General features: G+C 70.4%; 3 protein-coding genes across 3 annotated transcripts; 1 reads left to right on the forward strand and 2 right to left on the reverse strand.

Annotated features, from left to right (window-relative positions):
* Positions 1 to 176: 176 nt before the first annotated feature.
* On the reverse strand, positions 177 to 5060 carry UTP4 (UTP4 small subunit processome component). Its single transcript, XM_075765706.1, has 16 exons — positions 4841 to 5060; positions 4576 to 4767; positions 4354 to 4438; positions 4142 to 4231; positions 3805 to 4013; positions 3486 to 3657; positions 3314 to 3405; positions 2858 to 2954; positions 2490 to 2554; positions 2227 to 2349; positions 1956 to 2115; positions 1544 to 1650; positions 1266 to 1361; positions 823 to 1008; positions 573 to 683; positions 177 to 368 (listed from the first exon to the last, which is right to left on the reverse strand). Exons 1-16 carry the CDS (start codon positions 4997 to 4999, stop codon positions 252 to 254), a joined length of 2061 nt encoding a protein of 686 aa, XP_075621821.1. The 5' UTR covers positions 5000 to 5060; the 3' UTR covers positions 177 to 251.
* Positions 5061 to 5104: 44 nt separating this feature from the next.
* On the forward strand, positions 5105 to 6520 carry CHTF8 (chromosome transmission fidelity factor 8). The gene is made up of 4 exons (XM_075765721.1): positions 5105 to 5166; positions 5421 to 5453; positions 5559 to 5676; positions 5767 to 6520. Exons 2-4 carry the CDS (start codon positions 5431 to 5433, stop codon positions 5977 to 5979), a joined length of 354 nt encoding a protein of 117 aa, XP_075621836.1. The 5' UTR covers positions 5105 to 5166; positions 5421 to 5430; the 3' UTR covers positions 5980 to 6520.
* Positions 6521 to 6754: 234 nt separating this feature from the next.
* On the reverse strand, positions 6755 to 9702 carry HAS3 (hyaluronan synthase 3). The gene is made up of 3 exons (XM_075765463.1): positions 9082 to 9702; positions 8480 to 8581; positions 6755 to 8371 (listed from the first exon to the last, which is right to left on the reverse strand). Exons 1-3 carry the CDS (start codon positions 9700 to 9702, stop codon positions 7448 to 7450), a joined length of 1647 nt encoding a protein of 548 aa, XP_075621578.1. The 3' UTR covers positions 6755 to 7447.
* Positions 9703 to 12849: the final 3147 nt, after the last annotated feature.

Consider the following 12849-nt stretch of genomic DNA (forward strand, 5'->3'; position numbering starts at 1 on the left):
TAAAAACTGGGATTTCATGCTGCAGCTTTGTCCCCGCAGCCCTGGGAGGACCACCAGCACGGGCAGGGGAGCCCTACAAGGTGGCAGCATCTTTAGGCTGAGGCCAGCGCCAACCCGACCCACCGCTCCGAGCCCACGTAGCCCCGTGGGGCAAGAACGAGCCCTGAGCCCGCAGCCATACAGAACAGCGGGGTTTATTCCCAGGAAAGCAACACACACAGTTTCTGCGGCCGGAGCAGCTCGTTCTGCTCTCAGGTGCCAAATTTCTTCTGTTGGATGGGCAGCGGTAGCTGGGTTTTGACGTCCATGATGGGCCGCTCCACCATCACCAGGCAGTTCTCGTCCAGCAGATCCGCAAAGAGCAGGGGCTGCGGGGCAGGAGAGAAAGAGCGTGGTGTCAGCCCCGGTTTACCGGCTCCGGCTTAGCCGTAACCAGGGGCAGTGTTTGGGGGCTGTGCCGCAGGAGCTGCCGGGCAATCGGAGCCCGCGAGATCGCAGCAAGCGGCTGTGCTGCGCCAGGGACTGGGGACCCCCTCCTTGAGACGGCACGCGTCCAGCACACCATCACCCACCTGGAACTTCTTGCAAATCTTGAAGGCGTGGAGCTGCCGCTGCCTGGCGTTCTCTGGGAGCTGCTTCAGGGTGCTCTGGTTCATCAGGAGGGCACTGTTGTCTGGCAGGGGCTGCGAGGAGAGCGCGTGGCACGTGTCAGTGCCGCCCGGGCCGCCGCCGCCTCGGCACGACCACGGGGACGGGGACAGCCGGGACAGGGAGAGGCCCTGGGGACAACCCCAGCCCTCCTGACCGGGCACACAGGCTCACCAGGGACTTGTCGAGGACGCAGAACATGTAGATGTCATGGAGCAGGATGTGCGAGGGGTTCTTGGGGTTGAAGGTGATGTGGGTGATGGGTGAGTCCCTCTCCAGCCAGACCCTGTGCAGCCCGCAGTTCTGCACCATGCGGCTCCAGGCCGTGTACTGCTTCTCCGGGATGCTGAACTCAAACAGCTGGAGGGGCGGCAGAGGGAACAGGGGGTGGTTTGTGGGGTCTGGTCCTCCCCGGCGTCACCCTGGCACCACCCTGGCACACCGGCAGCCCCTGCTCCAGCCGTGCCACAGTGGGCAGCGAAGGCCATCCGGGTCCTTGTGCCAGCCGGAGCTGCGGCTCTCCTGCCGAGCGGTGCGACCAGAAAGCCCCGAGGCCAAGGAGAGCGCCATGGGGAAGGGGCCAGAGCCACGAGGGCTGCAACCAGGAGAGCTCCTACCTGCTGGTCCGAGTAGGCGATAACGAGGTTGTTGGTGACGGGGTGGATGGCGAGGGCCGTCACCGCGCAGCTGTACGCGGGCACCGCGCAGTGATGCTGCAAGGCAGGAGAGGACAGCACGCTGACGGAGCAACCGGGCGCCTCTCACCCCCCCTTCCCACGCGCCCGCCCCCAGCCCTGCTCCGGGGACGCAGCGGTCGCTTCCCGGGAAGGGTCCCGCCGTCAGCTGGCCCCCCGGGCAGGAGGGCAGCAGGGGTCGTTCCCGCACCCGCTCCTACCTTGAAGCATTTCAGGTTGTAGATGTGGATTGCCCAGTCCCCGCCGACCGCGGCCACCCAGTGCCCGTCTGCGCTCGCTGCCAGCAGGTAAACGGCCTCAGGGGACCCTGCGGAAGCACCCGCACTGGCTGTAGTGGGTACTCAGGCCTGCAAGGAGCCCCAGACCCACCCCCGGGGGACATCCAGACCCACGTTCCCCCCGTCGATCTGGGTGCCCTGCTCCCCCACGTGCTTCAGGCCACGAGAGTGGCACAAAGGCAGGGCAGAGGGTGCCGGGGGGGAAGGACCCACAAACCACCGGACAGGAAAAGGGGGGTGCGCTTGGGCCCGCACCCACAGCAGGGGGGAGACGCGGAGCCCAGGGACCCCCAGCACCTCCCCAACCCCGCCCTGGCTCCCCACCAGCCCGAACCTGAGGGCGGCCGAAACGTGTGCAGGAGTTTGCAGCCCCCCGGCTCCAGCAGCTGCAGGACGTGGACGGAGCCTCGAGCGGAGGCAACGAAGAGGCTGCCGGAGTCGGCAGAGAACTGGAGCTGGTAGGCCGGGAGCAGCAGCTTGGGCACTTTGGGGACCTTGAAGGGGGGGAGAAAGCAGTGCTGGCAGCCACCTCCCGCTGCCGCCCTCGCTCCCCGTGAGCGACGCAGCCCGTGGCAGCCCCCCGGACCCCCCGTCACACTCCTCACCTTCTTAACGCTGATGCTGTCGCCCTCGTATTGCACTCGGTAGAGGTGGAAGCGGGAGGCTGTGGAGTAGGCGACCCAGCTGCCGCAGGGTGAGACGCAGCTGCAGTAGATGTGCTCCGGACCCTGAAAAGGCAGAGGTGCTGAGCGGGGCCCCTTGCCAGCCTGGCACACGCAGCTCTGCCGTCGGAGGGAGAGCGGAGGCTGCCAAGCCCTGTCCTGCAGGGCAGCCCCCAGGGCAGACCCCGGCCCCGGCTCAGCCCTACCTTGCTCTTGAGCTGCACAAGGTGCTCGGGCATGCGGCACAAGGGAAGGACCTCGCCATCCTTTCCTGGGACAACAAGAAACCGTGCGGTGCGTCAGTGACGGTGGGGAAACCACGCGGGTCCTGTCGAGCAGCTGGGGATCCCCGGGGAGCAGCGCCTGAGGGAGAGCCCAGACCCTTCCCCGACCTCCCCCCGGGGCTGAACCCCGCCCCGGGCCTGGCCCAGCTCCACCGGGAGCACGAGCGCAGCCTCACACCGGCTGCACAGCCCGGGCACACGCCGCCCTGGCCACAGCCGTCACGCCAGCGCAGGGCTGTGGAGAGGGAAGTCACAGGGTCTGTACCCGAGAGCTGCGCCGTGCGACTCACCGGTCTCGTTGGTGGAGCCAAGTCTCCAGAGCTCCAGGTGCTGGGAGAACTGGAACAGGAGCAGCCGGGCCTTCCTGGCACAGGAGACGAGGCGTCGCTGCGTGCAGAAACGGGCAGACTGTCAGGAACCCGCAGCCTGGGAGAAAGGGCTGGGCCAAAGCCGAAACGTCGAAACACCCTGGGGTGCCAGAGACTCCGGGGCGGGGGAGAGGAAGGACTGGGTCCCGTGGGATGGGAGCCGGAGACCCAGCAGGACCAGCAAGACGAGCTTGCCAACTTCTACCTACTCGCCCACTCCACGGCAGGAGCCCTCAGACACGCCGGGGGCAGGGAAGGCACCCAGCGGGGCAGGGAAGGCACCCAGCGGGGCAGGGAAGGCACCCAGCGGGGCAGGGAAGGCCAGCCTTCTCCCGCAGGAAGAGCCAGCCCCAAGACCCCGCTCAGAGCGACACTCACGTGGGGAAAGGTGAATTTGCGGAGCGCTGCGTCGTAGCCCTTCTTCTGCATCTTCTCCATCAGCGGGCGGATCACCAGCTGGGCGTCCAGGCCTGGAAGCCAAGCAGAGATCAGCCGAACCGGTACCGGGGGGAGAGACCCAAGCCCTCCTCACGGCCGCAGGCAGGCCTACCCCCGGAGATGAGAGCCGTGGAGCTGTGCGCCACAGCTCGCACGTCGTGGGTGTGATGCTGGAAGGGCTTCGTCCGCACCCAGCGCTTCTCCAGGCTGCCCATCTTCACCGGCAGCAGCTGAAACTGGTAGGTGGCCCCGGTGGAGGTGCCCACGATGATGCTGTCCTCTTTCTGGTGAGAGAAACGGGGCCGGGGTTTGCGGGTGCAGAACAAGAGGGCAGCACCGGGAGGCAGACAGGGACCGGGCAGCTCCGGCCCAGCGTGGAGGAGCCGAGATGGGCCCCCAACTGCGTGGGGGACACGGGGGGAGCCGCCTACCTCCGACACGGCCAGCGAGAGGACGGCCGAGGTGCTGACGGTGTGGGACTCCAGCAGCGTCCCTCGCTCCCAGTCCCAGAACTGCACCCTCCCGAAGGAGTCCGAGGTGACGACGGTGCCGCTGGAGAGGAAGGCGATGCTCCACACGATGCACTCGCGCTTCACCTTCTGCACGTGGTAGTTCACCATGATCCTCTGCATGGTTCGGCCTGAGATGCGGGAAGGACGGTTGGGGGCGGAAGGGGACCCTGGAAGGCACGGGGGGGTGCCGGTGCTGACGGTCCCCGGGGCAGGGGACGGGGGACAGGCCGGGCTGCCCCCTTGGGGCGCGAGTTACCTGAACAGACGTCGAACACGCGGAGGATATCGATGGAGCCGGCCGCTATGTGAGCGTCCGATGGGTGCCAGGAGAGACACAGGATGCGGCCTGTGGGGAAGGCAGCTCCAGACGTGACCCCGCGAACCCGCAGCCCCTCGGTCACCGGGACCGGGCGGCCAACAGGGACGGGAAGGACGGAGGGGCGATGCCGGTGCGGCGCCCGGACTCACCTTTCCGCCTGTCCAGGTTCCGCTCGAACTGGATCCCCCCGGGCACCACTTGGAAGAGCTTAACGGAGCCGTCCTCGCAGCCGATCTGCGGGAGGGCCGGGTCAGCCCCCAGCGGGCCACCCGGTCCCTCTCCCCCCGCCGCCGCTGCCCCGGCCAGACCGGCCCCGGTAGGGGACCGGGAGAGCCCCCCCCCCCCCCCCCCCAGGTCCCGGTGGCCCTCACCGCCAGCTGCGTGCCGGTGCTGTTGGCCGCCATGCTCCAGATGGGCCCCCCGCAGCCATCGACGGGGCGGGCCGCGCACAGCCGGGCCAGGTCGTACTCGGTGATGTCCCCGCCGAGGCCCGCCCCGAAGAGCCGGTCTCCCGCCGCCCAGCACAGCGCCTCCACCGAGCGGGCCTCGTTCCCCGGGATGACCTGGGGGAGGGACAGCCCCGTCACAGCCCCGTCACGGCCCGTCACGGCCCGCGGCCCGGCCCGGTGCCCTCACCTTCTCCTGGAAGTAGTTGGCGGCGAAGTTGTACACCTCGACGGCGCCGTCGGTGCGGGCCAGGGCCAGGCGGCCGCCCCGGGGCTGACAGGCCAGGCAGCGCACGCCGGCCGGCACCAGGCCGAAGAACCGCACCCGGTGCACCTCGAACTCCCCCATCGGCCCCGGCCCCGCTCCGCCCCGCGCAACCCCCACGTGCGCGCGGCGCACCCGGAACCGGAAGTGGTTCCCCCCCCCGGTAGGGGCGGGGGGGTGTCCCGGAAGCAGAAGCGCGGCGCGGCGGGAGATTCGGGCGCTACCGGGAGGCGGCTCCGACCCGGGCGGGGGTGAGGGGAGAGCGGGGCCGGGCCGGGGCGGCACAGCACAGCACAGCACAGCACAGCGGGCCGGGGCCGTGACGGGGGCCGGGGCCAGGCGGGAGAAGGGGCCCGGCCCGGCCCCGCAGCCCCGGGGCCGCTGGAGGGCACCAGAGCCCGATCGGTGGGGGGGGCTCTGGGCGTGAGGGGCCCGGGGGTACCGGGGAAGGGCCCGGGGGCTCCCCCCTCTCCGCGCTGACCGTGTCGGTGCCGGTACTTTGCAGCGCCCGGAGCATGGTGCAGATCGTCATCTCCAGGTGAGGCCACCGCGGGCTGCACGGCCCCGGGGGGGGACACACGGATCCTGCGCCCGGCCCCGGGGGGTCGGAGCCGCTGGGTGCAGGTGTCTCTCTCGCCCGCAGCGGGGGTGCTGGCGGCCTGGCGCAGTGGGTGCTGGTGGAGCTGCAGGGCGAGGTCGAGCCCCGGCAGAGCGACGGGCTGGCAGGGAGCCTCCTGGGAGACCTGCACTACACCCGGGAGGTGAGGCAGCCCGCGCCGCGTCGCCCCGGGACGCTCCCGGCAGCTCTCACCCTTTGCCCTCTCCCTCCGCCTCTCTCTCTCTCTCCCCAGGGCGTCCCCGTGCTCATCGTGGGCCACCACATCCTCTACGGGAAGGTGGTGCAGCTGGAGAAGCCCTTCGCCGTCCTGGTGAAGCGGGAAGCCGGTGAACCCAGCCCCACGGGGCCGCACGCCCGCTACGCCGTCACCGCCCTCATCAAAACCAAGCTCCTCTTCAAAACCCGCCCCAAGCCCATCATCACCAACGTGCCCAAGAAAGCGTGAGGACTCGGGCCAGCGGCCGTGAGCTCCGCTCTGCTGCCAGGCAGTCCCGGGCGCTGCGGCCGGGGCTCGGGGAAGATCCAAGACTGGCCCTGGTCTCATCCCTACCGGAGGCGGAGAGCTCCCGGGGCACCCTGGGGTGCTGGGTCCCGTGTCTGGGCACCCAGAGCCCTTCCCGGGTCACTTGTTTCCCCCGTACTGACTGTTTTGCTGAGAGCTGCCCAGCTCTGGGGCACAAACCCGGCTGCCAGCCCAGGTGAGGTGGGTCCTGGGGGGAGCAGGGAGCTCCTCCGAGCCCGGGCTGTCCTCCGCACACACCACCCTTTCTCTGTGCAAGTCTTTATTTTGACAAATCCATCAGGATATAAAAACAGGACTTTTCCAAAAATATGAAAAAAAAAAACCCCAACAAAACAAAACAAACCCCGCAGGTTAAAAAATAAATAGATTTACAAACAATTAGCAATAAGTATGAATACCAAAGAGCTACAAAATTCTCCTAAAAAACCTCGTATTAAATTAAACAAAACCATCTAAATGTTCACTTGTAGAAAGGTTGGGTTTTTTCATTTAAGCCCTGACAAAAAGAGGGCCCAGGGGAGACAACCGGGTAAATTCCCTGGGGAGGGGAAAGGTTGGGAACCGGCTCTTCCTCGTCTTCAACCCAGGCAGCGGGATTGGTACGACAGGGCCGCGGCTTGGCCGGAGCGTCGCCGCGGCCCCAAAGGGGCCGCGGCGACGCTCCGGCCAAGCCGCGGCCCCGGTTTCCCCTATTTTTGTGTGCCGGGGTTCCCCCTCCTTGGCTCTTTGGCAAAGCTGAAGGGAGGCGCTGCCCTCCCGGGGCAGCCGGACCCCCCCGAAAGGGGCTGGAGGGAGCCGTGGGGGGCTCCCCATGGGTACGTGCCCGCACATACGACGGCCGTGGGGCAGAGGCAGGCAGCACCAACCAGCGGTGCCGGAGGAAAATGGTGCCGCGTGGGGTCGTTTTTGCCATAGCACCGTGAGGGGGGTGGGGGGTGGATTGTGAGGTGTGGGCCCCACCCCCCCTCCCCAAAAAGAGAAAAAAAAAAAAAAAGCACCGAAGGGCGGAGGGCCCAGCCGCGGCGGTGAGGTGGGGGGAGCCCGGCCAGCAGCGCTCCGCACAGCACGCCGGGGTGCTCCGTACGGCACGGGGACGGGGGACGATGCCGTCGGCACCGAGGATGTGCCCAGCCCCGGCTCGGCCTCTCCCCGGCTAGCAGCCTGCTTTGTCCAGAAAAATGAAAATAGTAAGAAAAAACAAACCAAAAGAACAACAACAACAAAAAAACCCACAAGACTTGATCAGAAACACCGCGGCGGGCGCGCTCAGCGCTGCCCAGCACCTGCCGGCTCAGTGCCGGCTGCACCGGGGTTGGTGCCAGGTGAGGAGGGCGGCGGCGGCGGTCACCCTGTCCTCGGCACGTGGGGCCGACCCCGGCGCTCCCCGCGGTCAGACCTCGGCGAAGGCCAGGCCGCACTGCTCCTCCCGCTTGCCGCAGCGCCGGGCGACGATGGCCAGGTAGAGGGTGAGCAGGGCCACCCAGTAGCAGGCGTAGAGGATGGCGCCGGAGACGAGGAAGGCCACCTCGGTCTCGCTGAAGAGGTCCTGGCTGTAGGCGGTGTAGGCCAGCCCGCCCAGCAGCACCGCCACCCACACCGACACCGGCAGCAGCCCCACGAAGTTAACCACGATGGTCCGGCGCCCCGACGTGCCCCAGCCGGACTTGTTGATGGTGGCGATGGCAAACATCTTGGCGGGCAGCAGGCTGGACATGTAGAGGAGGGCGTAGAGGGACATGAAGATCATCTCGGCGTTGCCGCGCAGGAAGCAGGCGTAGGTGGCCTTGATGATGCCCACCAGCTGCACCGTCAGCAGGAAGAGGAGGATGTTCCAGATGCGACCGCGGTAGAAGAGCTGGATGACGGTGGCGATGAGGAAGAAGGGGAAGAAGCCGGTCACCACCGACTCGTAGGTCATCCAGAGGTGATGCTTGTGGAACCACAGGGCGTTGTAGAGCCACTCGCGGAAGTAGGACTTGCTCCAGCGGGTCTGCTGGTTCAGCCAGCGCAGGTACCGGGTGGGCGTCTCCGTCAGGCACTTGGAGCGAGCCGTGTACTTGGTCTGGTAGCCCAGGCTGAGCACGCGGTTGGTGAGGTGCCGGTCGTCCCCAAAGCTGCACTTGCTGCCCAGGAAGGTCTGGTGGTACCAGTCCTCGAGGAACTGCTGCAGCAGGGCGTTGCGGTACATGCCCAGGGGTCCGCTGATGCACTGCACGCAGCCGAAGTAGGACTGGCAGGCGCGCTCCACGTTGAAGGCCATCCAGTACCGCACGCTGCTCAGGAAGGAGATCCACGAGTCGTACTTGTTCAGGATCTGGGGAGGGGATGGACGTCAGCCCCGGCACCGCTGGCACCCGCCCCCGCCGGCGAGCTCGCCGCTCCGGGGTGCCCTCCCTCCCTCCCTCCCTCGCGGCCGCGGTACCTGGACGTCGCCGCCGACGCCGCCGACGCGGGGGTCGGCCTCCAGGATGCGGAGCATCTCGGCGGTGCAGGCGGGGTCCAGCACTGTGTCTGAGTCACACACCTGGGGGCAGAGGGAACGTCGAGCCCCGCTCCCGCCGCCCACGCACGCCCGGCAGACGGCCCAGCCCGCAGCCGGGCAAGCCCGAGCCACGGCCGGCGAGACAAGGCAGAGCTCCAGAGAGCGGCAGGCGGTGGCAGGGAGCGGAGCGCCCCGCGATGCCCGGCCACCGCCGCCCCGGGGCCACCCAGCCCTGCCACACGCACCACGGGGGGACCTGCCCCGGCCACCGCCCCTCACCCACACATGGGGGCCTGGGACCCCATGCGGTGACGCCATCTCCTGCCCGCACCACGGGCAGCGCTGCGGGCAGAGCTTGACCCCTCGCACCATGCTGGTGGCTCACACTTCACCCCCCCCCAACCCCGGTGCCGGTGGCTCACAGCCGGCGCACGGGGACGGAGCCGGGCAGCCGCTCCTGCTCCACCCGCAGCCCCTCCGCACGGGCAGGGCACTTGCTGCCCGCGTTCCCTCCCCTGCGCCCGCCCTGCCCATGCATCCACCTGGACGTAGTCCACGGAGTCTCCGAGCGCCCGGAAGGCCGTGTACATCACCTCCCGCTTCCCGCCCCACTTCTGCAGGATGCAGGAGTAGGTGGTGCCGCGCACCAGCGCCTGGACGCGGGCCAGCCCTTCCTGCAGCCCGGCCTCCGTCTCCCCCTCGCCCCACGCGTGGAAGTTGCTCCTCCAGACGTAGCTGCCCGCGTGCTCGGAGCCCATCACGTCGTGGAAGATGTCCAGCATGTAGGTGTCGTCGGGGCCGTTCCCGTCCACCACCATCACCACTTTGAGGTCGGGGAAGGCGATGCGCTTGACGGAGCGCAGGCACTTCTTCAGGTAGTCGGGATCTTCCTGGTAGGCGGCGATGCAGAGGGCCACCGAGCGCCCCAGCCGCACCGGCCGCCCCTCGCCCCGCATGCGCCGGTGCTCCAGGAAGGCGAAGAGGCTCTGGATGAAGAGGTGCAGCCCCAGGATGGCCCCGTAGAGCCCGAAGGAGAGGTAGTGCTTCTCCGTGTGGATGAACTGGTACCCGGTGACGTAGGCGGCGAGGATGCCCCCCAGCACCGCCAAGGCGAAGAGGCTGGTCCCGACGACGCGCAGGGCCGTGGAGAGGCTCACTGGCATCTGCGGGGGACCGGGCGGCGTCAGGGCAGGACCGAGGGGACAGCCCGCGGCAGGAACCGCTGCCTGGCTCCCAGGAAGGGGAAAACCGGGGGACCCCACCTGTCCGCTGCCCCACGGCCACCCTGTCCCTCACCGGTCACCGGTTTGGGAGTGAGACCTTCCCAGTGCCCCCGCGGGGCCGGGCGAGGCGTGGGGGTCCTGAGCATCCCGCCGTGCGCGGTGCCTGCGCCCACGGGCCAGCCCCAGCCCCGGCCAGGCGGGACCGCGGGCTGGAGGACAGGGAAGGGCACGGGGACGTCGGGGACCCGGCACCGGGTGTCCCCGGGGAGGCCCTGCCCGCGCACGGCCACCCCCAGCCCCGGCCACCCCCACGGCCTGCGGCGGGACCCCGGCAGCGGCAGCACCCGGACCCCCCCCCCGCTGCAGGATGGGGACCCAGGGGCAGGCAGCACGGGCAGGCAGCACGGGCAGGCAGCACGGGCAGGCAGCACGGGCAGGCAGCACGGGCAGGCAGCGGCGGGGACTGCAGAGCTGCACAGCGGGGCACGGCCGTGGGGTGCAGGCAGGGCAGGCAGGGCGCTGCAGGCAAGGGGGTGCAGGCAGAAGGGAACGGGCAGGTGAGGGGGTACAGCCAGGTGGGGGGGTGCACGTGAATACGTGAGGGGGTGCAGGCAGGGGGTGCAGGCAGGGGGTGCAGGCAGGGCACAGAGCCAGCCCCAGGGAACCCCCCGCCACCGGCAGCGCCCCCCGGGCAGCCCCCGCCGCCCCCCCCAGGGCCCCCGGGCCCCGCAGCCCCCCGGCTCCCCCCGGTCCCGCAGCCCCCGGTGCAGCCGGTGCCGGCTCCGCGCTCCCGGTGGGGCCGCGCCGGTCCCGCAGCGCCGCGGGGGAGGGGGCGCCCCGAGCCGGTACCGGCGGGGCCGGGCGGGAGAAGGAGGGACCGGGACCGGGACCGGGACCGGGACCGGGACCGGGACCGGGACTCACCGTGGTGGTGCCGGTGCCGCCGCTCTCCCCGGCCGCCGCCGCCGCTGTGCGCCCGGCCCGGCCCGCGCGGCCCCTTTATACCACGGCGGGGCCCGGCACCGCCCGCAGCCCGCGGGGGCCCCGCCCGGCACCGGCACCGGCACCGGCACCGGCGGCACCGCCACCAACCCCGGTACCGGCACCGGCACCGCCCGCAGCCCGCGGGGACCCGCCCGGCACCGGCAGCACCTGGCACCGGCCCCAGCCCCGCAGTGCGGGAGCGATCGCCGGCACCGGCATCTCCCGGCACCGGCGTCTCCCGGCGGGTACCGCGGGCACCGGCCCAGCGCCGCACCGGGACCGGCCACGGCTCATCAACCGGGGCAGCGCTGGGACACCCGGGGCCACCCCCGCCTCCCCCGGGGCCACCCCGTCTCCCCCCCGCCCCACTCGTGGGGACCCTCTCGTGACACCCACATGTGACCCACGTGTCACCGTGTCCCGTCCCCCCCCCCCCCCCCCCGTGGCTACCGGCCACCTGGGGGTGCCCAGGGCCAGCTCCCCCCGTGTCACCCGGTCCCCGTGGCCGGTGGGTCCCAGGGCAGGGCCGGGGCCACCCGGGGACAACAGCCCCGTGCTGGTCACACACGGCGTCCCCGTGCCGGGCCGATGGCAGGGGACAGCCAGCCCTGCGAGGGACCGTGCCGAGTCCAGGGGAGCTGCAGCCACACACAGCTTTGGGCTCAAATCCAGCACTTTTGGGTTCCTCACCCTGACACGGGCCGTCGTGTCCCGCTGGGCTGGGAGGTGACGCCGACCCAGGTGGGCAGGTGCCCTCGGCCGAAGCCCCAGGCACCGCAGCGACGCCGGCCGGGACCCCCCCACCGAAGGTGCCAGAGCAGCGCCCGGGTGGGTGGCGAGGAACCGTGGGCAGCGGGGACGGGGCGAGGACGCGCCGGGACCCTCGGCACCGCCTGCGGGGCTCCCACGTGGCCCGGCTGAGCCCAGCAGCGGCGGGGCGTGGAGGTGCGAAACCCCGCGGGTGGGGTTGGACCCGGCGCGGTCGTGCCCGTGCCACTGCTGCCGTGCTGCCGGGCACACGGGGGTCCCCCGTGGCTGCAGGTGCCCATCTGTGAGGAGGGGGACGGGGGCAGCACATCCCCACCCCGCAGCCCTCCCCATGTCCCTCGGCAGGGACCCAGACCCGGGGTTGCCCCACGGCCCCTTACCTTCTGGTGTGCCGGCAGCCGCCGGGCGCCTCTTCCCGCTGCCGGCCGGTGGCTGGCCACAGGAGCGCTGCCCAAGGTGGAAACCAAACTCCCTCCTCCGCCGGCACAGCCGCCTCCTTGTTCCCCGCAGCAGGACGGCCGGCCAGCGCCCGGCCAGCGGCATCAAAAGAGACTTTTCATTCAAAACCTGTCCTCTGCCGCTCGCAGCAGGCCCTGGGGCGGCACAGCCGGTACGGCAGCATCCCAGCGTGTGCCCGTGGCCCGGCACCGGCACTGGTGCAGGCTGGCGGCAGTGAGAGCGAGGAGGAGTGCTCGGCCGCCGCCGCTCTCTGGCGAGGACAATGCGCTCCCCGCTGCCTGTGCACACCCGTCCGAGCGGCACGGCACGGCACGGTGAGGTGTGGGCCCGGCGCAGACGGCTTTGCTGGGGGGGTGGAGACACAGCCCAGCACCCCCAACCTTGCAGGGAAGGGGGGTGCCGGGCCCCTCACACCATCCGGCGTGGCACGGGGCAGCCAGGAAACGGGTACTCGGGGCTGCGCACAGCGGGGCTGGGGGCTGCCCGGTGCGAGGGGGCTGCCCAGCAAGGGGGGGGCTCCAGGCCGGGTCCCCAGGGGCTCTGCTGTGACCCCACACACCCCCATCCCTGCTCCCCCCCCACCCGGTGGGTGCACGGCAGCTCCCGGCGCAGGAGCGGGGCCCGCGGTGCCGTGGCACCCATGGGAGCTGCCCTAACCAGAGGGAGAGGGGTGACCCCAACGCTGGGATGTCCCCGAGCACACGGTGGCAAGCGGGTGGTCCCGGCCAGGCACCCTGCAGGGCCCCACAGCCCCGGGCCTCGCTCCCGGCACAGGCTGCAGCCCTGGCGTGGAGGGGCCGCGGCGGAAGCGCCCCATCCTCAGCCCCCGTGGTGAGGGAGACTCCGGGAACGGGCGCAGGACCAGCAGTGCCGCGG

Source organism: Balearica regulorum, chromosome 13, assembly GCF_011004875.1.
Source record: "Balearica regulorum gibbericeps isolate bBalReg1 chromosome 13, bBalReg1.pri, whole genome shotgun sequence".
Lineage (NCBI taxonomy): Eukaryota > Metazoa > Chordata > Aves > Gruiformes > Gruidae > Balearica > Balearica regulorum.